General features: G+C 40.3%; 1 protein-coding gene across 3 annotated transcripts in view; it reads right to left on the minus strand.

The window, feature by feature from the left end:
• The window catches only part of DNAI7 (dynein axonemal intermediate chain 7), a 77,611-nt gene that overhangs the window by 26,015 nt on the left and 24,400 nt on the right, over positions 1 to 27,196 (minus strand). For 2 of the 3 annotated variants that reach the window (XM_004479932.5, XM_004479931.5), the window contains 9 exons: positions 26,473 to 26,557; positions 25,146 to 25,237; positions 22,618 to 22,719; positions 22,033 to 22,170; positions 18,808 to 18,954; positions 15,557 to 15,660; positions 13,755 to 14,064; positions 2,409 to 2,484; positions 498 to 658 (listed from right to left, as the gene is read on the minus strand). In XM_004479932.5, the coding sequence (XP_004479989.1) occupies positions 498 to 658; positions 2,409 to 2,484; positions 13,755 to 14,064; positions 15,557 to 15,660; positions 18,808 to 18,954; positions 22,033 to 22,170; positions 22,618 to 22,719; positions 25,146 to 25,237; positions 26,473 to 26,557 (1,215 nt within the window). The remainder of the gene's footprint in view (positions 1 to 497; positions 659 to 2,408; positions 2,485 to 13,754; positions 14,065 to 15,556; positions 15,661 to 18,807; positions 18,955 to 22,032; positions 22,171 to 22,617; positions 22,720 to 25,145; positions 25,238 to 26,472; positions 26,558 to 27,196) is intronic. The other variant, XM_023585046.3, reaches the window with a different exon arrangement.

The raw sequence follows: 27,196 nt of genomic DNA on the forward strand, positions 1-27,196 counted from the left end.
AAGGTGGAAACGAGCCCAACGTCCATCATGAGATGAACTGTAAATGTCCATCTGTATGTTTGTTTATACATTATGGAATGTAAAAACAAACTTCATATATACATATAATGGAATATTACTCTGCAAAAGGAATTAGGAAGTACTGAAACACGCTACAAGGGGGATAAATCTCGAAAGCACTGTGAAAGCAGCCAGGCATGACACAATGGGTCATATGTTTCCATATGATTCCATTTGTAGGAAATACCCAGACTAGGTACAGAACAGAATCGGAAAGAGGGTAGAGACTGTGGGACAGGAAAGGGCAGAGGGAGCAGCTGCTTACTGGGCACGCTGCTTTGTTTGGGGGCGATGAAAATGCTTTGGAACTAAATAGAGGGGGTGCTTGCAAAAACAGTGAAGGTACTCAGTGTCACTGAATTAACGGTTCACTTTGAAATTGTTAATTTTTTGTTATATGAATTTCACCTCAATTAAAAAAAAAAAAATCAACCTACTTCCACCATCATCCAGCCCTTCACTGGTTTATATTGTGGGGGAAGCTCCAAAATGTCCAAGTGGTACACTCCACCCAGAACTGTGAACTGGCATAAGTCAACCTCATTCTCTTCAAAGTATTCTGGTTTTTCATGAGCATTCTTTACCAGCAGCAACTGTGCTAAAAGTAATCAGATAATACAGTTCCTAAATAGATCATAACATTTTTGCACTTTAAGAAGGATATGAAAAAATTTTAATACCTGTAAAATAAGTTTTTATTTAACTAGATACTAAACTTTTTCAAAATGTGATTAACTTGAAACTTAATAGTTACCCTTGGAAATGGGAATAGGCGTGTGTAAAGGTGGGGTGGAGGGAAGACTTCTTTTCTATTTCGTATATTAACATTTTAGGAATTTTTATACAATAAGCATGTTACTTTTATTATAAATTTTAAAGGTAGTTTTTAAAAGATTAAAAAACTGGATTGAATACTTTCTGATGTTCACTAGAGATTCTGTGGGAAATCCCACCACCAGAAGTAACAGCTGAAGTCACACAGCTCGGGGAGCATTGCCCCTTTCACCAGAATCCTTTAAAAACAGTCTAGAGCGGGCAAGAGGGGGAGGTCACACTGCCTCCTGGCTCTACCCTGACTGGATATTTGACCTTGAACAAGATATGCTGATTAAGCCCTCCAGCCACAGCCTCTTCACCTACAAAAAGGAGATAACAGTCATATCTATCTTACAGAAGGTAGAGGATGAGGAAACTGAGTCAATGTGTACATAGTTCTCAGAACTGGTGCCAAACAAAGAGTGAAGACTTAGACATTACTATTAGTATTTATTATTACAATTCTCCTCTCCCATTAAAGGAAGAACACTTTTTTTTTTTTACATATGTATTTTTTTTTATTGACTTTGTAATAATATTACATTAAAAATATATATGTGAGGTCCCATTCAACCCCAGGAAGAACACTTTTTATGGGCACTGAAAATTAATGGAAATAACCAATGAAAATTCCAGTTAAGCAATTATTGCAACCTTTTAGTGTTCACATTTATTTAATACCTCGTTAATCTGAAAGGAAGCAAGAAGGAACACTGTGTCCAAATTTAGATGTTTATGATATAGATATGATTTTGGGATCACCATCTGGAGAAACTAGGTATCACTAACTGAGGCTCATTAACTATTGTCATATGTCCAACAGAAAGATTGCCTGGAAAGGGTCATAGAAAAATTATAAAAAATATAAACCTAGGGACTGCTGAAATCAATAAAAGTGTGTTAGGAAAAGTAAAGAAGTAAACAAGAGGCCTGTTGTAAAAAATAGATAACAGGTATGTAGAAAATAGATTTTTTTTAGGAGTTATTGGGAAAGAAGCCCAATGATAAAGTTAATAGAAAGGGTGTCTAAACATTCTAAACAAAAGATCTACAATTATTTTCAAATTTCTAAGCTATCCCTATTATTTTCAAATTTCTAAGATACCCCTCAATTGCTACTTGCCCGAACAAAATTCAGTGCAAAAAACTTGTAAATACTCAGTGTTGAGAAATTCCCCATTGTGTGTGTATGTGTGTTTGCTGCAACACTGTTTGTAATAATAAAAAATTAGAAATAACCTCATTGTCTGTCAATAGGGACTTATTTAAATAACTTTGTTCCACAATTTGAATGGAATTTTGCGCAGTTACTAAAAAGTGTGAGGTTACCAAAGTTCTGACTTAGAATAATGTCCACAAAATATTATTTGGTGAGAAAAAAAAGTACTTTTCGACAAAGCATTTTATGATGTGGTTCCAAGGTTTACTAAAAATGTCTGCAATGTCTGATTTGCCTTTACAATGACCCTGCATTTCGTTTACAAGCAGAAAATCCCAATAACGTTAAATTCCAAAAACATTTAGAAGAATACCTGCTATAACAGTTTCACTTAATAATTTCATCTCCATTTGATATTTTGTGGCTTCAGCTTCCTCCTGGACAAAACTCTATGAAAAACACAGGGTCACAGGGGTGGGCCGTCAGCGTCTGTGTCAGTTGAGATTCATTCTCTTGTTCCAGTTCCCACTTCACGGGCCTGGCCCTGAACTTGGGCTTGGTCTGCTGTAAAACTGAACTCAAAAGTATTTTAACAATGACAGTGAGAGCACATTTCTACAGAACGTCACAACGGCACGCTCAGATTCTCTGCTGAAAACTCTAATGCAAAATCTGGAGACCAGAAAGCAATGCAAACTATAAGAAATTTCGTTTGTATGTGCATTTTGGTATAAGCAAAGGGGTGGCTCTTGCTTGATTTGGGCAATTAGATCTCTGATAAGAGTAATTCTAAAGCTTCCTTTTGGGTAAGCCTCTCAAGGAAATCGAAGATGCAGGGCACCTCGTAATGTAGAAGATATTATCTTATTACACCCTAGTATAATAAAAAGAATACTGCAACACAGGGCCAAAAGATCAAGACTTGATATCTAAATCTGTCACTACCTACCGCTGTGATCTTCCTGATCCAGTAACAACAAGAAGAACATTTTACCAGGAGGCACCAGGCGTATAATACAAGTTGCAAACATTCCTAAGAGATAGTTATTATCTTCATTTTACAGATAAGGAAACTGAAGCTTCTGGAGATAACTGTTAAAAAGGTCAAACAAAATAATGGAAGGGAAAGACCCCTAGAACACTAGATAAATGCAGTGTTATTAGAATAAATTGGTCTGTGTGTTAATATTTGCAAACTGAATGCTAGCCAGCAAACTTTTGAACTCAGATACAGCGCAGTCACTTTACACATGAATTCTCACAGAGGCTCGAAGGCGGTTAACCCCACCATGCTGCACATCTCAACCACCACACAAAATAAAATTATTTTCATATTCTCTTCATGTTTTATAACTGGTAATGAAAATCCTTTTTCATTGTAATTCTTTTACAAAATTGGTTATTTTTCCACACATTTTTTTTGTCTTGATAAACTTTAACACTATTTTGGCAAGTTTCAAAAATTACTAACTGGACGTTTCATTTGTATTGCTCTAAATTTACAGATTTACTTGTGGATAAATAACATTTTTTAAGGGATGTTTGCTTGGAAATATTGACAGACTATGAAGCAAAGAAGGTAGCTAAAATACAACTGTTCAATGAAACATTGGCTCACTCTTTCCAGGAACTGGCTTGTCATATGGAAGAACCGCATCGAACACCAGCAAATGGCTTTTCATTGTAACCTGATCAATGTGCAGGTCCTGCCAACATGGGCTATTATGCTAAAGTATGTGCAACTTGATTTTGATATAAACACATAACCTGGATCATGGATAAGATTGGTGTAACCAGAATAGAGATTCCAGAAGCAGATCTTGGGATCCACTTGGGAATTAAGCACACGGCATTTCAGATGGATGAGAAATGCTTAGATTTATACCTTAAGTGTTTGGAGACAGCTGGTTAAGATTTGAAATAAAATACTTTTAGATTTTTATTTCCCACTTTACACTAAAATAAATCCCAGATGGATTAAAGATTTAAATGTAAAAAGAAAACTAAGCCATTTAAAAGGCACAAAAAATCATGTGAGTATTTGAAGAGACAGATGTCAGCAGTTATCGGGGAAGCAGGCAAGCTTGACTCTGCACATCTGCAAAGAGCCAGCACAGAAGACTTGACAAACTTGACAGAACGTCTTAAATTTCATTGCCCATCACAAGAAGAACCTTACCAAGGAAGTTCATTGATCTGAAACCTTTTTCTTCCCCCATAAAAAGATAACTTAAATTTAACTATCACTTCAGAATAAAAAGCCGGTGCTGGCTGTTGATAAGGGATTGAAGATAGTTTTTAAAATAGAGCTTCCCAAGCTTGGCTCTGGATAAACGTCCAGACAGCATCCTGTGCTTGCTGAGGTCCGGTTCTCCTCGGGTTTATACGCCTTCTCCAACTGCAGGTGCAGGCTGTGCTGCTGCTGCTCTTTCCACCCCACACACTGTGCGCAGCCTGCCCTTGACCGTGGAAACGGCAGCTTGCCCGCCTTTCGCCTTGACTCCGAATTCACTAGACAGTCACTTGCCTACTGGACATTTCCCTTTGTGTATCCTACACGTACCACGGCCAGAGCAAAACCCTTGATTCTCTGCTCCCCTCAACTGCGTCTCCATTTCAGAAAGAGCAAGAATTGCTTATTTTACTTCTAAACCACATCCCCAACATACCTACCTTGTCACGCCTCCTACCACCACCTCCGTCCTCACCAGCGCCTCTCGCCTCCCGCCAGGCCTCCTAACTGGCCCCCAGGCTTCCGCCTGGCCAGCAGGACTCATTCTCCACGCGGGAGTCAGAATTAGCTTTCTCGGAATCCGCTGGGTCCCGCTCCGCCGCCAGCCCGCCGCTGGCCTCCCACGGCACTTACCATCACCTCTTCTCGCCAGGCCCCGTCTCCCACCCCGCCCTCCTCGCCCACCACACCTCCACCTACTGGCCTTCCCTCTTCCTTCTTGCCCTACGACCTTTGCGGTCTAGTCCAGTGCCCTCGGGCGAGAGTGTCTTTGCCCTGGTCGTTAAGCACCTGTCTCCTTCTTGCCATTCAGGTCTCAGCTTAAATATTACCTCATCGCTCAGATCTTTCCTAAATGTCCAGTCTAAAGTTACTAGTATAGCCTGTGCATGAACTCAAACTTATCTAATTCTGTATCTAAGTGTGCCTACTTTCTAGAAAACCAATTAAGTGATATAGGCCCTATAGGCTTTGAATATTCAGAAAGGATGTAGACTGAATGTGTATTCGAAGTTACATCCGGATGGAATGTGGGTGATATGCTAATTCAAGCTTACCTGGAATGTGGGGGATATGCTAATTCAAACTTACCTGGAATGTGGGTGCTATGTTAATTCAAGCTTACCTGGAATGTGGGGGATATGCTAATTCAAGTTTACCTGGAATGTGGGGGACATGTTAATTCAAGCTTAGCTGGTATTCAATCAAACCCCTAAACCCTAAAAAAACTAACAAAGTCTTTTTGACCCCTAAACCTCTCCTGGCCCCACCCCGTGTGTCTCTTATATAAAAACGACCTAACGGCCCTACTCTGGGCTCGGCTTTTTGGACAGGAGTCCATCCGGCCCAGCCAGTAGTAACAAATCTTCCTTCTCAGAGAATTCCTGCGTCCTGGCCTTCAGTACGCGATCACTGGATCCTCTCTGCTTCCGCTGCGTTACCACCGGCCACTTCCCGTCATGTAACTTGAAGTCCATTCATGGCACTGACTACTACCTGGCGTACTGCAGTTTTTCTTACCGATTTTGGGTTCTCGTGACCTGGAGGTAGCTATGAGAGCAGGAGTCTTACCTGTCCTTTCTGCTCAGTCCCTGGGCCAGAACTGTGCCTGCACATCGGAGGTAGGGCTTCAGGAGGCATTTAAGTGAGTAAAGAAATTTAAGTCGACCCACGCTCCGACCCAGAAAACGGGCTGCTCAGGTCCATTTGTGGAGGGCTGAACGGTGTTGAGTGTTAAGGAGCGTCGATGCTCGCCCTCACGGTGAGAAGAGACCGCCAAACCTTTCAGGCTATTTCATGCCTGCCTTCTTTTCCCTCTGACCACAGTAACTTCCTCGTCTTCTTATCTAAACTCCTCCCCTATCAAACGATTCAGTTCAAATGTCAACTCCCCAGAGAAGACTTCCTGTTTTTAGTTTAGATGCATTTTGATCCGCTTAACACACAGGCATAATCTCTTTCATTGCACTTATCACAGTGTATGGTAACTGTCACTCTTCCCTCTACAAAGCGGTCAGCTCATGAAAAACAAGGACCAAGCTGAGTTCCTGACAGCAGGCACTTAGTACCTTTTGGCTGATAATTTCGTGTGTGTACAGCGGCGCCTAACGTTTTAATATTAAGTTAAATCCTGTTCATTTGTTTAGAGTATCTCAAAGACAGAGACCACTTCTGAACTTGAAAAAGTTCAAAGATCCACATACTCATACAATTCCCTTCGAGCACTAAAATATTTCTGAAGGTGATTCTCATTTAAAAAACACTTTTCCCATAAATGTGCTGAAATCAGATTTTTCTAAATATTTTGTAAAATTTGTTAATTGGGAAGAGAATACTACCCAATACCTACAATATTACCGTTATTATAGTTGACTATTGTGCATTAAAATCAACTAAAATATGGTATTAAGTGCCCTCTAGTGGCAAAGTTCTTAATAGACCCATGATAAAGGAAAGTAACATAATTTGTATTATTTTCTAAATCTGAAATTTTTAATCTAATAAAGTTTATCTCACATATCAAGCATTACTCGTAACCCATGACAAATATATTATTAAAATATTCTAATCTTAAAATATAAAGGTAAGTAATTTACCCCAAATCAACAAAAAATAAGTTGTAGAAAGAGAGAAATTTTTTCTAGTAAACCCGAAACGTAGAGTGTTTGCATACTGATCTTACAGGTAGTCCCTCGTTCTCTCTCTCTCACACACATTGGATTTTGCGTAAAGTTATATACCAGTTTGTAAAGTACTTCAATGACCTCCTGGGCACATCCACTTTTATTTACCTGTCCTGTATTTTCTAATAATAAATTATTAAAAGAATCACTAGTAATAGGCACGTAACAGCACCAAACTCTCCTCCAGAAAGACACATCTGACAACAGTTGCTGAAAAGCCCTCCTTCCCCACACACTTAGTCTGGGGAGGATGAGTGATATAATGTTAGTTTTAACTTGATTACTAATACGGTTGAGTTCGCCTTCATATTTTTATTTGGCAAGTTGTATTTCTTTTGTCAACTGTCTGCTCACATCATTTGCCTTATTTTCTATTGGGAACTTTCTTCTTACTGGTTTATATGAGTTCTTTATATTAAGATATTAACTGTTGTATATATTAAAAGATTTTTCTCAAGTCTGTTATTTTTCTACTTTGTTTATGATGAGGTTTATGTGGCTATACGAATATTTGAATCTGATTACCCTCTTTTTCCTGAATTGTTTCTTATTTTGACACACTGCTATGTAAGAAAGGTCTGCTTAGTAAAAAAAAATAAAAATAATTTTCCTGTGTTCTCTTCAGAGGCTTTTATTGTTATAAGTTTGATTAGTTTACTTTGGTTTCATATTTAAATATTTAATCTTATCTGATTTTTAAATTTTTAGTTGGTAGTAAGAAGAATAAAAAACTATTTTATTTTAAATCTTAACCAACTCTTCCAGTGCCACTTACTCTATTAAATTCATCCTTTCCTCAGTGATCCAAAATGCCACCTGTATCATATGTTTCTGGAAACTCTATTCTTTTCCACTGTTCTATCCATTCATACTCTATTTATTTTTTCAATTATATAGTGAAAGCTCCCCTTTACTCTAATTTTCTACCAGTTGGCTATTTTCATGCCTTTCTTCTTAATACTTAGTCAAATTGAAAAAAATGATAGACTAGGATTTTGATGGGGCGTGCACTGAATCTATAGATGACTTTGGTCCCATTTAAGTGTAGAGATAAAATCTCTAGCAATTCAGCTGCATAAGCCATAAAAACTTTGGAATTAGCTTTAGCATCTCTCTCCCACCCCCCAATTCAATCTATCGCCAAGGTTTGACCATGTTACATCTTACGCATTTTTCACATCCATCTATTTCTCATCACCTCCACCAAGAATCAACTCAGGTGATTCTAATTTCTTGCCCATCAGCTGGGTGCTCTAACTGGTCTACCTCCCACCAATCTGCTGACACTGTAGACAGAGTGTCCTTTCAAAACGCAAACCTCATCAAGTGTCTTCCCAGTTTAAAATCCTCCACGACTTCTAGAAATTTAGGCCTACATCAATATTGTTCCTAAATTATTTTAAGGCACTTTTCTTAATATTTGCATTAGATTTCCCAAGCAAATTATCAGTAATTACCTGGACAAAAGTATAAGGTTTGTGGGTTTTGTTGCTCAACTTCTATGACATGTTGTAGCAGTTTGATATGGTTATGAATTCCAGAAATAGATATTGGATTATGTTTGTGATCTGGTCTGTACCTGGGCATGATTAAGTTATGATTAGGGCTTTGAATGGGCCATATCATTGGGGTGTTAAGGACAGAGGACAGAGTTGATGGTTTTGATGTTGGAGTTCTGTTTTTTTCCAAAGATTTTATTTTTATTTATCTCTCACATTCCCAAATCCGTGTCTCTCTTTGCGGCGTCATCTTGCTGCATCAGCTCTCTGTGTGTGCAGCGCCACTCCTGGGCGGGCTGTGCTATTTTTAGCACAGGGCGACTCTCCTTGCCCATGGGGCTGCCCTATGCGGGGGCCACCCCTGCGTGGCGCGGCACTCCTTGCACATGGCAGCACTACGCGTGGGCCAGCTCACCGCACAGACCAGAAGGCCCTGGGTTTGAACCCAGGACCTCCTATATGGTAGGTGGATGCCCTATCAGTTGAGCCACATCTGCTCCCCGATGTTGGAGTTTTGAGGTTGCAGCCCCAGGAAGCCAGCACACAGAGGAAAGAGAAGCAAGCCCTAGGGAGAGAGGACCTGAGCCAGGAGAAGGACACAGAAGCAAGCCCTAGGGAGAGAGGACCTGAGCCAGGAGAAGGACACAGAAGCAAGCCCTAGGGAGAGAGGACCTGAGCCAGGAGAAGGACACAGAAGCAAGCCCTAGGGAGAGAGGACCTGAGCCAGGAGAAGGACACAGAAGCAAGCCCTAGGGAGAGAGGACCTGAGCCAGGAGAAGGACACAGAGGAACAGAGATGGCTCCTTAGACATGGCAGAAACCCCAGCAAGAGAGACAGAGCTGTTCACCTGGATTGTACAGGTGACAGAAAGCGCAGCCTGCCCAGGAATGGCGCCTCACACACGGAGAGCTGGCACAGCAAGATGACGCAACAATAACAACAACAACAAAAAAGAAACACAGATTCCCATGCTGCTGACAACAACAGAAGCAGACAAAAAAAAAAAAAAAAAAAAAGAACATGCAGCAAATGGACACAGAGAACAGACAACTGGGGCAGGGGGGAAGGGAGAGAAATAAATCTTAAAAAAAAAAAAAGAAGTTTATCAAGCTATTACACCTGAATTGAGCAGGTCTTTTAAATCTAAAAACATAACTCTTTTTCACCTCAAGGAAATTTTATTCTATTTTTTTTTTTTTAAGATTTATTTATTTCTCTCCCTTTCCCCCTGCCTCGTTGTCTGTCTGCTCTCTCTGTCCATTTGCTGTGTATTCTTCTGTGTCAGCTTTCATTCTTGTCAGTGGCACCAGGAATCTGTGTCTCTTTTTGTTGCGTCATCTTGCCGCATCAGCTTTCCATGTGTGGAGCCACTCCTGGGCAGCCTGTGCTTTTTTCACACGGGGCGGCTCTCCTTGCAGGGCGCACTCCTTGCGCATGGGGCTCTCCTACATAGGGGACACCCCTGCGTGGCACGGCACTCCTTGCATGCGGCAGCACTGCATGTGGGCCAGCTCACCACACGGGCCAGGAAGCCCTGGATTTGAACCCTGTACCTCCTATATGGTAGGTGGACACTCTTTGCTGCCGTACTATTACTGCTTTAATTACTTATCCATTCTTAGCTTATCCATTCTTAACTTCTTTAATATAGATATTGGATCTCCCAGCTCTATCCACCACTAGCCACCTTTTCTTTTTTTCCCCACAAATTCCACCAAATTATCTTTGTCCCCCTTCTGAGTTGCTAATAAATTTACAAATCTAATGATCACTGCCCCCCCAATTACAATCTACTGGCACTTCTAAAAGGTGATTTACGCTGTTCAGACTTAGTAGCAAGTGTAGGCTTCTATTTCAGTCAAATGGCTGAGTTGGGGGATTCTTTCCTCTATGCAGGGCCCCCCACCCCCAGCACCCTCCTTCAGCCCAGAAGACAGCTGCCCCTCCTCCACTTGTGCACCTACCCATGACGAGGATGGGATCTTCTGCTTCCGTGCAGACCACCCATGCTTCAGCATTAGCCTCAGGTTTCTTAGAAGGATGTGATTTGGGGGGGAATGGTGATAAAGACACACACATACGCGCCTCCATGCACAGCCTGTGCAGTGGGGGTGAAAGGGCTGGTTCCTGGAAATGGGTGTGTTAGCTAAATGCTATTCTCATCCTTCAGGCAAACACACTTTTCTTTTTAAATCCCCTCATATCATAAAGTTCTCCTGCCAGGTTCTCACATTTACCAGACATGTAACTCTTGGTCAAGCCTACCAGGATCTGGAGAGGTCTGCACTGCCTTTCATGAAGGAAGACTATTTATGCCAGATCACTAACAGCCTGGCGAATTTTTCTCTGTATTTCCTAGACTTTTTTTTTTTGAAGACAGTCTTAGTATGTCATAAAACATGCATTTTACTATCCAGTGGAATGCTTTCCATTGGTACTTTTGCATTTTCAATATTAGCATTCACATACCTTCAGTTATCATTATAGTTGAAAACTATCCAAAATAACACTAAATAATGACAGAAAAACCCAAAGGTGGTTAAACATTGATAAAGCCATTCAAATGGAAGAAAGTTTAGTTTGGTACTTTCAGGCACACTGGTTGGGAGTGAAGGAGATAACTCTATTGTAATAGAGGACAGACCTTGAGAAAAATGCATTAACTCTACTGTTTTGAACTGGAATGGATGCATATGCTTATAATTTTTAAAGATTTTTTTTTTTTAAGATTCATTTTTAGTTATTTTCCCCACTTGCCCTCTTCCCACCCTGCTGTTTTTGCTGTCTGTGTTGTCTTCTCTTCTCATTTTCTCTCCTCTAGGATTCACTGGGATTTGATCCTGGATGTGGAGAGAGGTTCCCTGTCGATTGCACGACCTAAGTTCCTGGTTTCTGCTGTGCTTCACCTTGACTCTCCCCTTGTCTCTCTTTTGATGCATCATCATCTTGCTGCGTGACTCACTTGTGCAGGGCACTGGCTCACCACACAGGCACACTTTCTCTTCTTCTTTTTCACCAGGAGGCCCCAGGGATCGAACCCAGGTCCTCCCATATGGTAGGCAGAAGCTCTATCAGTTGAGTCACATTCGCTTCCCTTATATTTTTTAATATAAAACTATTTCCAGAATTAAAAGAACTCCAATAAAACAGCACTGTTTGGGGCTGCTTTAAACAAGACACACATGCATAAGAAAGAATTGCTTTGTAAATTGAAGGAATATTTCCAATTATATATTTTCTAACTATCTTCTAATTTTCTTGTTAATAATGTGAAATTCTTATGTAAAATGTCAATTGGGTTTTTGTAAAAAAAAATTATTATGCTCAAGGAACTTGTGGTGGAGAAATTATCCACTATTTAAATCATATCAAGACCAAACATAGGTCCAGGGCCCATTTTTTTTCCTTCCTTAGAAATCAGTTTGTCACTTCCACTCACATCTTTCTGGCTAACACAAGTCACAGAATCATGCTCAGCTCCAAGGGGGTCAAGGAGCATAATCCTCCCAGGTCCAGGAAAAGAAGAGAACTAGAAACACTGTTAAACCCTAGGAATGCTGCCATGCTACCTGACAGGTAAAACAAAATGTTTGCTTTAAAATCTACCTTAGGGAAGCAGATGAGGCTCAACTGACAGAGCATCTGCCTACCATATAGGAGGTCCAGGGTTCGATCTCCACGGCCTCCTGTCCTGTGTGGTGAGCTGGTCCCTGTGCAGTGCTGCCACCCAAGGAGTACTGTGCCACGCAGGGGTGCCCCACGCACAAGGAGTGCACCCCGCAAGGAGAGCCGCCCCGCATGAAAAAAAAAAGCACAGCCGAGTGGTGCCCCATACACGAAGAGCTGTCGCAATAAGATGATGCAACAAAAAAGACACGCCGTTTCCCAGTGCTGCCGGATAACACAAGCAGACGCAGAAGAACACACAGAGAATGGACACAGAAGCAGACAACAGGGGGGAAATAAAATAAAATCTAAAAAAATGAAAACAAAAATCTATCTTATTGGGAGATGTGGCTCAAGTCATTGAGCTCCTGCCTCCCACACACATGGAAGGGCCCAGGTTCAGTTCCCGGTGCCTCAAAAAAAACAAAAACAAATGAGCAAAACAAACAAAAAAAACAACTCAGGGGAGCTGATGTGGCTCAGTGGTTGAGCGCCAGCTTCCCACATACGAGGTCCCACGTTCAGTTCTTGCCCTGGTACCTCCAAAACAAAACAGAACAAAACCAAAAACTATCTTATTGCTTCAAGAACATTTTAACTACAATGACAAGTTTTTAAACAAGTCGTTCATTTTCTCCCTTCTCTCGAACATTAGCTATATACAGGATCGTGGGTTCTTCTCCTCTTATGCCTTTTTAATTTTTATATCGCTGTACTCATACTCTAAATATAATTCTTTTTATTTAGCATTATGTCATAACCATTTTCTATATTGCTATATAGTCTTTATATAATTTTTTATGCTGGTATAGTAATTTAAATGGAACTGTACAACCAAATATGTTCTTAGAATATCTAATCATTCCTATTCTGATTTCATTTCTATATTCAGTCTAATCCTTAACCCTCACTTGTGTTTAAAGAAGGTAACAAAATTAACCAATACTTTTCAGGAACACTTTTGTAGGAAAACCCGATACTTCCAGTTTCTCCTAAAGTGACATTGAGCTATGGACGAAACAAAGCAAAACCTGCTTAGTTCTGAGAAAGTTACTAAATTCTCAAGAGACAATTTATTCCAATATTGTAAGTTATTAGTATAAAATCCTAAGAAAACAGGAAAAAGAGCAGAAACCAAATGAAGGAATATGATTATTAAATTGTACAAATAATATATCTGAAGGTGTCAAGTTTTTAAAGGAGTGTAATATATGAAGAAAATTCATTTATAAAATTCTTACACAACCGAAAGCTGAGGAAGTAACAGAGTAATTTAAGATAATCCTTCAGTTTGTGCAAGTATTTACTGCCAAGTTTTCATTTAATGACACGTTCTCTTAAGTGCACTGGAAATATAATAAACAAACAAAAATGAAATTGCTTGGGAGCGTTCCAGTAGCATTAATATACAAATAAGCAATTCCTGTGTTGAAGTTTAGGATACTGGAGAAACTGACGCAACAGGTGACTTTTAATGGAGTTAAGAAAAAGGAAAACACACACTGAAAAGTGAGCCGTTGATAAGTAACTGGCTTTCAGACGATTTCCAGCTGTAGAGGGAACGTCTTGAGCCTGCTTTAGGGAGTCTAATAGTACTTGTTCCAAGAAGGGAAAACACGTATCTTTAAATGTGTCCTACCCCTCGTCCTTCAGCACCGCCGTCCTCCTCGGCTCGTAGTTCGTCCTCCCCGGCGGTGTGGGACTCCTCTCCGGGCGCAGGCCCCTCCTGCAGCTCGGCGCCCGCTGCTGGCTCAGCGCTCTGCTCCTCATCCTTGCCCGGCTCCGGGGTGGCGGGCGCACCTGCCACGTCTGGGGGTGCTGGCGCGGGGGGCAGTGGGGTAACGTGATCGTAGTGGGTGTGCAACAGCCGCAGGGCTATGTCGCTCGTTGCCAGTATCTTGGGAATCTCAAAGCCGATCTGTGTCTCCGAGAATCTGATACTTTTGTACCTGTTAATAATTAATTTTAACAAAGAAAGATGAGGGCCTAGGAAACTCTGGGTTTGTTGCAAATCTGTATTCCTCTCTAATTTCATTCCAGTTTTGGCTTTCTGGCGATACTTGCTTTCTTTGCAGCATTGGAACCCAGTTCCGACAGTCTTCTTCTCAAAACCCTCTGCACGTCCTCCTTCCACCCACCGTGGCGTAAACGTGGCGCCTCGGGTCGCCTCCTGGGCTCTCTTCTCATCTTCCTCTACCTGCTCTCCCAGGAGGTTACCTCCTGCTGCTTTAACTACCACGCACCCCAAGTGTCTTAACCGGGCTTGCTTGTTTCCTGGTGCCAGCTGGGGGCAGGACTTTGAAGACCTAAAGACGCCTTCCATGAGTGGGAGCACGTGTAAATTATTTGATGTGCAGAAGAGTCCGTGACTTCCAGAAAGTTAAGGACCATGGATCTATATGTTGATGGCTCAGAAACTGACCTCCAACTTGGGTTTCTCACAATGCCCTCAGTCAGTTGCACTGTGATCTCCCATAGGCAGTTCACACGCAAGTCTAACACTGAACGCATCGTTTGTACAATCTGTACCACTATTTAATTAGAATAAAACAAACTTTTTCTACCTTCACTATTCCTTGTTAGAAGATGCCACTACTTCTCTTCTTAAATCTGCATAATTAAAACAGGGCTATTCATTTTATTCTTTTAAAACTGTATTTCCTTCACTGTTTGGAATGTGATACATTTTATATCCTCACTTCCATACATGATATATTTTATAATGAAAAAGGTAATATATTGTTTCTGATTCTAATTAAAAATCACAGACTATTTTGTAGCAAATAAAACCTGGAAATTATTTTATTCTTTCCTTTAACTAAATATGGAGTATAAAGTACAACATTTCTGATGTCATATGATTAGTCTTTTTAGAGTTGGGACCAGAACCTAGGCCTGCTAACTTTTATTTGAGTGATTTTTCCCCCTAAAACTCTCTGCCATATTAACTCAGTTAACTTGAAATATTATGATCAAGCAACAGCCAAGTGATCGTGAATTTGCCATTATTGCCATCGATCTTCAGAAAGATGTTGCTTGATTGAAAATTGGGAAAAATCACCTTAATATCCAAAACACAAAAACAAAAATTATCTTCAGGAGTTCACAAAGCTAAATATGTATTTGTTGAAGTTCCAGGCTGCCATGCAGACAGCACCTAATTGCTTCCTTTTTTGGGAGTGGGGAGATGGGAAAAGAGAAGGCGAGGAAGGCCTGACACTTTTCGAGTGTATACTTACAGTGCCGTTTGGCCCTCCACCCAGCCCTATGAAGGAGCGTCATCAGCGTTTTCCTGAGGATAACGCAGAGCACGGCGAGGTCTGGCTGGCCCCCGCCCAGGGCTCTCCCAAGCCCCTGCTGGCGTGAGCAGGTAACCTTCTGCCCAGCCGCGGTCTGACTCTAATACGCTCCAGCTACAGGGGGGTTCTCCCGCGGAAGCACCTTGCGTTCTTCTTGAGGTTTGCCCACACGTATAGGGTAACACAGTCATCTTTAATGATTTTTTCCATATTTCCACTGTCCAGATCTGCTAACGTACTAGCCTGCTGTAAGAGAAAAAGAAAACACTATGAAGGGGCTAGAGGCCTCATAAGTTATGCAACTTAGGTAAGTTATTTCATCCCTTCTGTATGGATTCCTTTCACTATCTAACTTAGTAGCAAGATTCAATCAAAATAAAGAATTATTTTTAAAAATTAGTGAAAGCCTGCAAACATATTGACTTAGTTAAATGTATTTTCCTTTTACCACTTAGTTTCTCCTAATCTATCTAAAGACTAAAGTTGCTTTCTGTTCCCAGATAGCATCTGGAGAGTACTATTCAATGTGACTGGTTTCAAAATTTAACATCAGAACCATAACTTTTCATTCTAAAAGTACACATGCTTCTTTATCTCTACCATATTAAGATGCAGACCGTGATACTGCCAAAGTTAGCCTGTTTCTAAACATATCCGCATGAGAAGGCAAAAATACCTACTTGATGGACTCCAGAAGAATCATGCATGTTACTAATCCAAGAACACACAATTTAAGGATGTTCTTAAGAATTTTTAAATGAAGAATAATATCACTTGATGTCTATTGCTCAAAAAATGAGCTCTCTTTAAGTTTTTAAATAACACAATAACTGGTTGCTACAATGGAAAAACTTTCAAGTATTGGGGATTGTATTTATTGTTAATTTTTAAACACACAGATTGTTTCACCACATTTGTGTGTGTGCTTGCAAATTGTTTTATAGCACTGTAACCTATTATGGATTTATCTGATTGTTTCCTCATGGTATTATTTAACCTGCTCTTCTATCTCCCTTATTTTTTCAAACTGGAAACTGGTCTAGGGGTTCGATGAGATTCTGAGCCCCTGCTGGGAGCTGGCGTCACTGGCTGTGCTATGTTCTTTGTAGTGCATCTTAGCAGGGAGCACATGATATGCCCACGAGTGGCGCTGCAAAGGTGATGACCACCGTGTCTCCCCATTGCAAATTATGGTTTTCCCAATCCATGAATCACCTGTGGGGTAATACTTCGGCACTATGAGAATAATGTGTCTTCAACAACCTTTTACCTAATCATTTGGTAGCTGTTGAGTATCCTTATCTGAATCAATTATTACACTGGGGTTTATAAAAGGATGATTTTTCTAGAAACAACTTTTCTTCCAAGACCCACTATAGACTCATGGATATGTTTTCGTCCAATGATTTACAATCACTACAGTCATTACTCTTCGTTGTGTTGGGATTACCCCACTTTTGACCATGTGAACCTGCTCAAGCTAGCCCTTGCCCCTTGTGGTGTGACCCCATGAGGCTAACCCAGAAACAGTCATTTACCCCAATTAGTCCAGGGACTTTATTATGGGATAAAAGGAAACCTAGCTCATCCTGCTATTTCCATTCAAGTTTATCAGTTCAGGATTTTTTCTAATATTTTATTTTATATTTCTTTTCTCCTATAATGAAAATCTTGACTACTAAATATTATGTTCCCTTAATTGCCTTTCCCACAAATATATAAAATAGTAGCAAATGTATAATATCGATATTACTGCGAACAATCAACTTACTTGGTGAAGGTAAGATGGCTCTGGCGTTCTTTCTGTAATTAGCACACGTTCTGCTAAGGCCGTGGAGAGGACTGTGCTGGGGGCGCGTCATGGGCTGAGGAACCCCCGTGCTGGGGGTGGGAGCCACTTGTACACAGGACGGTGAAGATGTTATTATGAGCTAATGGTGTGGCCTCGTTTAGATGAGGCCAAATAGAATCAGGAGGGCTGAGCAACACAGCTATGCTCTTACGAGCAGAGAAACCGAGTCACAGCTCAGGAGGAGCCAGGGAGCCAGGCAGCTCCCCGTGGGAGGGAAGGAGGGTGGGGCGCAGGCCAGTGACCCCAGGACCATGGAAGCCAACACCGCAAAGCTGCAGGCCCCACGAGAGAGCGGCTGCGGACACTGACTTGGGGTTTCTATTCTCCAAAATTGTGAGAAGCCAACCCATCGTGTGGTGTTTGTCTTAGCAGCCTTGGAAAACTAAGCCAACTGTGTTCTATCCAGGCCAAATGAGACCTGGAGACACAATGGCCAAAAGCAACGCATGAATGGGGATTGATTTCTGATTTAAAAAATAAAATGAAACGCAGTGAAAACAGCCATAAAAGATATCTATGGGATCTTAGGGGAAATCTGAATGTGGACTTGATATAGAGGATACTGTGGAATTATTACTCACTGTTTTAGGTATTATAATAGCTTTGTGGTTATTTGGAGATTAACATTAGTGCAGAGATATTTGGTAATGAAACATCAATGTTTACAATGTTTTTTTGTTTGTTTTTTGTTTTATGAGGTACTGAGGGCCAGGAATTGAACTCAGAACCTTGGATGTGGGAAGCTGGTGCTTAACTGCTAAGCCACATCAGCTTCCTTGAGTTGGTTTTTTTGTTTGTTTTGCTTGTTGTTTGTTTTTGTTTTTTTTTAGGAGGCACCAGGAACTGAACTCGGGACCTCCCATGTGGGAGGCAGGCTGTCAACTGCTTGAACCACCATCTGCTCCCCTACAGTGTATTTTTACACAGTACGGGGGAAAATAGAGCAAATATATTTTTAAAAGTACTGAATCTACCTGTGCTGCTGACAACAGCAGAAGCAGACAAAGAAACAAGATGCAGCAAACAGACACAGAGAACAGACAACCGGGGTGGGGGGGGGGGGACGGGGAGAGAAATAAACAAATCTTTTTTTTAAAAAAAAGTACTGAATCTAGGTATAGGTATATGAGGCTATCTATGGTACTGTTTTTCAACTTTTCTTTATGTTGAATATGGAACTTTCAAACTAAAAAGTTGTAGAAAAAAAGAGTGACTACCAATGATTAAAATCTTGATTTATGTAGTGCAACTAGCTGATATGAAATGGTTTGTGAATTTGTTTTCCTTGTGAACTTAGTATCTCTTGACAGGTATAAGAAAAACTGGACTTTATATCTGTAATGTTTTATTTCTTTAAAAATAAAATATTGACAATTGCTACACCTGGATAAATACATGTGCTTGATATTATTCTAGTGACTTTTTCATATCTTTTAAATTTCTCAAAAAGAAAAAATTATGCCAGATTATTTTATTATATAGCATCCATTTAAAAACGTTTATATGTTAATAATAGCATATAAGCGAAATCTCACACTTACTCTGAGAAGTATTTCTGTGGCTGTGTTAAACTTGAGATGAAGGAGCTCCTGCAGTTCTAGAATTGATCCTTGGTACTGCTCTATATTTTTCTCTTGCAAATCATATGATGGAGTTTCCAGTAAAATGGATTTCAATTTCTCAATTAACTATAAAGTACAAGAATTTCTACATTACTTCTCGGACAAAGAGTCAGAGGAAAAGTGAAAAGAGGGGTGTTCTATCATTTTTAAATTAAGAAATAGATACTCAATGAACTGAGAAATCCTTTTCCATATTTATTCTCTAATAAGATCATGGAAAAATGAAATATTTCCTCCCTAAACTCCCTTTTAAGGATTCTCAACTAGAGCTGTAATTATGCTACACTGTAATTAATGTAATTAGCAAGTTGCAAATAAGACATGGCTTTCCATTACCTAAGACTGTGGAATAGGAACAACGAGGATAACAAGGAGAAGGAGAAGAAGGGGGAGGCGGAGGAGAAGGGGGAGGATGAGGAGAAGAACTAACAGGAATGGACGCTGGACCTGGTTTAATTCATTTCATCCTATCACAACCCTATGAGGCAGATGTTCCTATTGTGCCCATTTTACAAGCGAGGAAACTGAGGCACAGCTAGCAAGTAGGAGAAGTGAATTTTGAACACTGCCCGACACAAGCAGTAGAGAGAATTTCTGAGTTGAGGGGGGCAGTGCAGGGGAGGGGGCAGGACGGCACTCAGGCAGGATCTGGGGCCTTGAGTCCTAGCCCACTCGTCTGCACCCTCTCCGGGCTTCTGCCTCCACACCTCGCAGGCTTACTGTGAAAATTAAACGAGGTGATACCTGCACAGGCCGGCCCAGAGTAAGCGCCGTGGGGGAGTTTACTGCACCCGCAAACCCCACACTCGCGCCTGGCGAGCGCCCCGCGCGCTCCCCGTCCCTGCTCCCGGCTCTTCCCCTGCCCTCGGGCTGCCTGCCCCGGCTTCCTCTTCCTCTCCGCCTTCTCACCAACTCACGCGGCTCTTCTGGACCTCCGCTCTCGGAACAGGAGGCGCCCAGCACCCCGGCCAGCTGCAGGGCTTCCTGCGGCCTCCCGCAGGGTGCAGAGCAGAGGGGGGCCCGGCACCCGCCGAGCGGCCTCCCTGCTGCCAGGGTGCTGGCGGGACGGCTCGGGGCGCAGGGGAGGCTTCTGGGGCCTTTGGGAAGTCGGGGTGAAGACCCCGCTTTCCTCGGTGGGCTCCGAGCAGGGTCGGAGGCAGGGGCTCAATCTGTTTCTCCACGTGTGAAATGAGCTGCTAACCTTGTGGTCCGGGGTGAGGAAGGCGATGCATGTAGAAAGCAGGGACACAGGGCCGGGTGCCCGGCGCGCACGGGCACACCTGAACTGCGTCTGTAAGAAGCGCCGGCTAAGTCCCACCCGCTCTGTGTATCTCCGCACTTTAATTCCTGAGTTGGGAGCATGGCGCTACCTCATCTCACAGGCACGGCAGCAGTGGAAAGCAGCAGGAAAACATTGAGATCCAGGAGCTAACGGTATTAGAGGATAATGATAGGAACGAGGGACATGAATTCCTCCCTAGTGTCTGTTATTACGTAGGTTTGTCTAAGTGTGGATTTCTTTTTAATTTTCCTACTTGGGATTTACAGGGCTGCTTGAATCTTTAGATTCTATTTTCAACCATTCTGGATAATTTTCACCATTATCTCTGATATTGTCTCTCCTCCATTCTCTATATCTTCTTCAGGCATTCCTCTTCAGTATATATATATATATATTCATTATTAGCTTTTTTAGAGAAGTCATAGTCTGTTATCATATATGTCTGCTAACTGTTCTTTCATATGTTCTATCTCTGTATCTGACGTATGCTAGTAAATTCTCCCAAGCCAACTTCTGATTTACTTTTTTCCTCTGGCTGCATTCTTTCTGCTATTTAACCTGGCCACAACTTTCTAATTTCTAAATTCTTCATTTGCATAAGCCTTACTTAGTTTTCTTGTCAATCTGCCTAGCTACATTAAAAACATCTTATTCTTCAGTCATACTTTTAATAGCCTCCTTTATTTCTGTAAACATAAATATATATTTATATTTCAAACTCACATAATTCTTGTGTCTCCAGTATTGGCAGTTCAGATTTTGCTTTGTGATGTTTCTCCACGGCTCATTCAGGTTGGACTGTTTTCTAAAGTGTTTTTCTTTGTTTGTTTGTGAGCTTGGAGTTCTTGGGACTTTCATCATAAGAATGCTTTGAGATCTGGGTCTAAGGGTGCGTTTTTCCAGAGAGAATCTGTTTTCTTCTACCAGAGCCAGAGAACCAGCAAGCCATGACTACTTTAAATTTTAGGTTTGGGACTTTTAGAATCATTGGATCATTCAGATAGTATGAATTCCAGCCCCAAACTTGTGTGAAGACCAGCTCATGATTAAGAATTCTCAATGGAGATAGCTTCGTTTCCCCTCCACTAAGCTAAAGATGAGTCCGACAAGTTTTCTTGTCTTCTCCCTTAGCAGGTTTTTTCCCTATTATCCACAGCACAGCTGAGGCTCCCAGCTACATGTGAGTCAGCCATCAGCTCCCTACCTTGCTGCTTCTCTAGGCTTTGCCTCCTGATGGCCTTTTAAGCCCAAGTTAAGCCGCCAGAGTTGGCAGATGGATACTCTCCGGTGCCTGGCTTAGCTTACTTTTCTGAATTGTTTTATGGCTGCCGAAACTTCCCATTACCTTCCTGTGAAGCAGGTAATGCCTTTAAAAACTTACTTAAAAAAACGTTATTAAAAATTTTTTTTCCCAGCCTTTTTGAGTGCATTGTAAAGTGAAAGGTTCTCAGGCTAGCCTATCCACCCTATTTGCAGAAACAGGTGTTAGGATGCTCTCATCTTTGTACCACACTGTCTGAAAAAGTAGGTCCCTGGCACACGATAAACATTTTTTAAAAAAATGTATTTACGGTATGACTGAATAGTGGAAATTCCAGCTGAAGATAAAATCATCCACTGTGTTTTTTCCCAAAATTCTCTACATAAATGTATGCAATGTGATTTTTTGTTGTCATTGCTTAAATTAGACAGACTGTAGTCACTGTTTTACAGTATTTTATACTGACCTTTTCTCAGGTGGTAAGGGGCTTTTAGGAGGTGTAAAAATAGAAGTGAAAATGCCCTTCTTTCAGCAGAGGGTCCTGAAGCAGTAGGAACCAATACCAGCCAATGTGTAATTTAAATAGTATTTAAATACTTACATTTAGCACTAGTTTACTCTTCTTAATCACTTCCTCAAAAGTCTCGTTTGTTTCCTCTTTCCACAAACTGATGAAAGTATTAACTTCCTGCGGGACTGACGGATCGGGAGTCCCGTCGCACTGAACGTAGTGCTTCCACTGCGGAGTAAGAATCTCTGAAGGCTCACCGTGATGAACACCCGACCAAAGAACAAAAAGCGCTATTTTTTGAACTATGGGATCTCATAACCCAGTTTTCCCAAGTTAGGCAAAAACATATTTTGACTTTAACTAGCAAATTGAAATATCTCTAAAATAACCAAATTTCTTATCAAAATAATTTCTAATTCTCAGTAATTCAGATAAACAGAAATTTTACTTACTATCATATTTTTATTTTTGAAACAATATTTAGGAATTGGTTTGGTTTTCCTCTCTAATCATCTAATGCATCTGTATTTGCAAAAGCCAACCCTTGGGCTAATTTAATTTCTACATCCCCGATTATTGCCAATTGCTAATCACCATTGGCAAGTTAGGCCAACTAAAAACTCACTCTTGTGATACGAAAGCATTAGCTCAAAAGAAGAAGTAAATCAGTCTTACCCGAGAAAGCACTCTAATATCTCGTTTCAATTTCTCTGCTTTAGGGTAACACGACTCTAAGAAATAAAGTTCTTCAAGTTCTTCATTTCTCCTTTCTCGATCCTATGACATGGGGATAGATAGATTGGTCTTAATTTTAGCTTTGTGTTTCACAAAGAGCATCTAAAATTTATGTGGCTAAGTGTATAGTTTCAGAATGAATGCTGGGAGCAGATGTGGCTCAAGTGGTTGACTGCCCACCTCCCACATGGGAGGTCCTAAAAAAACAGAAACAAACAACAAGCAACACAGATGATGAAACAAGCTTGGGAGGCCAAGGAGGCTTGGTGGTTGAGTGCCGGCTTCCCACAAGTGAGGTCCAGGGTTCAAGCCCTGGCCCCAGTACCTCAAAAAAAAAAAAAAAAAAGAATACTAAAACGATTTTGAATGCTACTGATATTTTCAAAAGGATTCATCCAGGGAAGCGGACTTGGCCCAAAGGATAAAGCATCCGCCTATGACATGGGAGATCTGCGGTTCAAACCCCGGGCTTCCTTGACCCGTGTGGAGCTGGCCCATGCGCAGTGCTGATGCGCCCAAGGAGTGCCCTGCCGCGCAGGGGAGCCCCACGTGCGAGGAGTGCACCCCATAAGGAGAGCCACCCGGCATGAAAGAAAGTGCAGCCTGCCCAGGAATGGCACCACACACATGGAGAGCTGACGCAACAAAAAGAAACTAGATTCCCGTGCCGCTGATTAAGGATAGAAGCAGTCACAGAAGAACACACAGCGAATGGACACAGAGCAGACAAATGGGGGGGAGGGGCAGAAGGGGAGAGAAATTAATTAATTAATTATTTTAAAAAAAGGATTCATCCATAACAGTGGTTTGCAAAGTATGAACTGCAGACTTCTGGTGGGTCATCAAGACTCTTTGGGGACCTGTGAGAACAAACCTATTTTCATAAAAATACTTGGCATTAGTTGCCCTTTCCACAGAGCACATGTTTGCCCTGACATTGCTAAAGCAGAAACTGAACTAGCAGTGAAATTCCTCATGGCCACACACTTGTCAAAGTGAAAATTATTAATTTTACTCCATCTCAACCCTCATGCTCATAACCTTTTAATATCTGTGTGATAAAATGGGAAGAATGCATAAAGCTCTTCTGCTGCATATCAGAGGACAGCATTGTCTTGAGAAAAAACCCAGGCAATTATTTGAGTTGTGAGCTGAATTCGCCACTTTTTATATGCAACAGATTTTTACTTGAAAGAATGATGGACCAAAGATAGTTATTCATGCAAACTTAAATATTCTGGCAGACCATCTCTCTACAGTGAATGAATTGAGTCTGTCTCTTCAAGGAAACAATTCAAAACATTCATTGCTAATGAAAAAATTCAAGCTTTCATGCAAAAATTAGAATTTTAGAAAACTTGTTTCCTTATACTTAAAAACTTTTCTGATTTGACTAGAGATGATATTAATGGATTTGATTTTCTGAATAATGAAACGTGTCAAAATTTGGAAAGAAAGAATTCAGTAAACCAAATTTTTCTAAACAGCCAATGCCATTACAAAGTAGTGCATGGATACAAGATCTCCTCAGGCTGGAAGGCAGCATAATGGATTTTAATTCACCAGAGTACGACAAGTTCATGACATGGTTTCAGATTCTACATTAAGACACTACCACTGGTTGAGTTTTAGTATAGTATCAAAAGAATTTCAGCAATGATCTGAAAGGCAATTAAAATATTCCTCTTTTTTCCAGCTACATCCCCATGTGAGGCCAGATTTTCTTCATATACTTCAACAGAAACAGCACAAGGCAACAGATGGAATCTCAAGCAGATATGAGAATCCAGCTGTCTTATGTTCAGCCAGACAGTACAGAGATTTTAAAAATATAAACAAAGCCACTCCTTGCCCTAATTTTTTGAAAACAGTGATTTCTCTAAAAAGTATGTTATGTGAACATATTTGTTTATGTTAATTAATGTTTGTTCTTATCAATGTTTAATGTGTAATAACTAATAAATGTTTTCAAAATTTCCATCTTACTTTCTAATGTAGTAAATATGGATGGATGCAAATCACGGAAACAAAAGCGCCTTGGGGACCTCTGGGATTTTTAATGGTTTAATGGAGTTTGCTCCGGAGACCAAAATGTTGGAGAAACACTGAGCCAGAAGATTCTGGTGATAAAGAGAAGGAAAACTAATAAAGGAGTAGAATTTCAATGAATTTTTCTTTCCGGTTCCTATTAAATAGTCTATAAGAAAGGATGGGAAAATAGTTTAATGGTTAAAAGCGTGGCCTTTGACGCAAGATGGCGCAGGGCCGTGTCCTGGTTCTGCCGCTTACTGACTGCTTAATTGTGCCTCAGTTTCCACAACCATGAAATGGGGGTGATGTAAGCAACAACACTTACTCTATGGTAGAATTAATTGAGTTAAACTGTCCACATAGGTCTGAGAATGACATTTAATGGCCACTAATAGCCATAGAGTTTAAGCCTCCATTAAAAAATGACTAATGTTTACTTTTGCTTCGAGTTTTTGCCATTTTTCTTTTTCTACACGTTTTAGTTCAAGCCTTTCCAGTTCCTCCTTCTCGTGCTTCAAGCGGGCTTCCTCTAAAGAACCAAAACAAACAAGCAAAAATTGTCAGGGTTTAAACAACTGGAATTTTAAGCCTTTAAATTATTCCAAATTTTTTTCAAGATGTGGTGGGAATGGTATATATTATAGAAGTCATAACATTTACTATGTGGTAGAAATGAGGAAAATGCTGAAATTTAAAAAAAAAACATTAACTCTCACACTTTCTGGAACAAAAAAAAAAAAGAAAAGAAAAGAAAAAGAAAGCAGACAATAGTTCTCTTCTCCAAATACCTGTTAAGAGTCAATAATTCCGTAACAATTTTAACAAATAATAAATGACAGATTTATTGTGGATAATTAAGGGGAGTTAAAGTCTTCAGGAAAATGTCATAGTCTTGTGACATCTACATTATTAGTAGCAATTACCTTAATCTCATGCTCACACTACTAAAAAAAATATGAAATATATCAAAGAATATAAGCTTGACCCAATATAATAAAACATTCCCCAATATATAGATCTTGATATTCTTATGATTCACCTAAAAGATTTATGTGTATACATGAAAATGCAAGACAGACAGACTTAAATACCTGCATCTCATCCACAGAGATTCTTAATGCTACAAGCTACAACCACTTGGAATGTTCATATTTCTTAAATCACTTTTTTGGTGTTTCGATTAACCAACACTTTTACTAATTTTTAATTGTCATTTTCTAACAAGTAAAAGATCTCTGTTAATCTGACAAATATACATTGCAAAACCAAAAGAACTTGGGCACTATGTATATTTCTTACTAGTGTGTATCTTCCATATTTAGTGAATTTGCATTTCAGAATTTTCATTCATAATCAGCTTAGTTGCCTCTATTTTCATCAATAAATATTTAGCAAGTAAAAATACAGGACACTCAATTAAATTTGGATTTCAGATGAACAGTGGACTTTTGTTTTAGTATAAGTATGTCCCAAATATTGTATAATACCAATGATCCCAAGTTATCCATTGTTTCTCTGAAATTCAAATTTAACTGGGTATACTGTATTTATCTGGCATCTCTACTTCAAGATATACCTGTAAGTGATTGGTGTGCACTAATTTCAATCTTTCTGGGACCCTTTAAATAGTAAGTATGTATTATAAAACAGATTAGATTAGAAAAACTAAAGAAGTTTTAAAAAATATTGGCTGGATTATAGAAATACTGACCTATCGTTAGCATTACTTATGTATGACAGTAGTATCACTATGTATTTTTGTACCTTCCTCTTTCAGTCGTTTCTCCTCCTCTTCTTGCAGCTGCTTCAATCGCTCAGCTTTGGTGATTTTCTTTTTCTTACCATCAGACTTAACAAAAGCCACAACATTAAAAAAAAAAACACACACACAAAAAATCCACTTAACATGAATCCAAATTACTTGCAAAACATCTCAAATAGCAATTTTGGAAAACACGTTTGCTTTCATGAAACTCATCTTTCACACATTCATTCATCACGTAAGACGCCTATTATGTGCACAGCCCTGACTCAGTTCACTGAAGGATGGAGTTTGGAATAAAGAAGACAAACAAGCATATGCATTACTCAAGGGAGGGTAACTGTGACAGGTGCATACTTATACCCTCAATCCCAGCTTCTACATCTTTCAAAAGGTGTTAAATAAAATCTTGCCTAGTTGTTACAAGGACAAATGGAAATATTCATAAAAGCAATTTGAAAACTGTACATTTCTATAAAGTAAAAAGCATCTCTATGACTGGCAGACATAGAGTTATGTTGCAAGTTTGGAGGAAGGAGAAATTATTTGTGACAGCAGAGATCAAGAAAAACTTATTGAAGTTTGTGCTTTGAAAGATTCTAACATACAGATATGAGGGGAAGATATCCCCAGAAGAGGGAAACGCAGGCAGGAGAGGAAGGGCTGGCAGGGGCTGGAGAGTTCAGCAAGCTCAGGGGGCCCAGAGGACGCCTACAAAAGAGGGGG

This window comes from Dasypus novemcinctus, chromosome 20 (genome assembly GCF_030445035.2).
Source record: "Dasypus novemcinctus isolate mDasNov1 chromosome 20, mDasNov1.1.hap2, whole genome shotgun sequence".
Classification (NCBI taxonomy): Eukaryota; Metazoa; Chordata; class Mammalia; order Cingulata; family Dasypodidae; genus Dasypus; species Dasypus novemcinctus.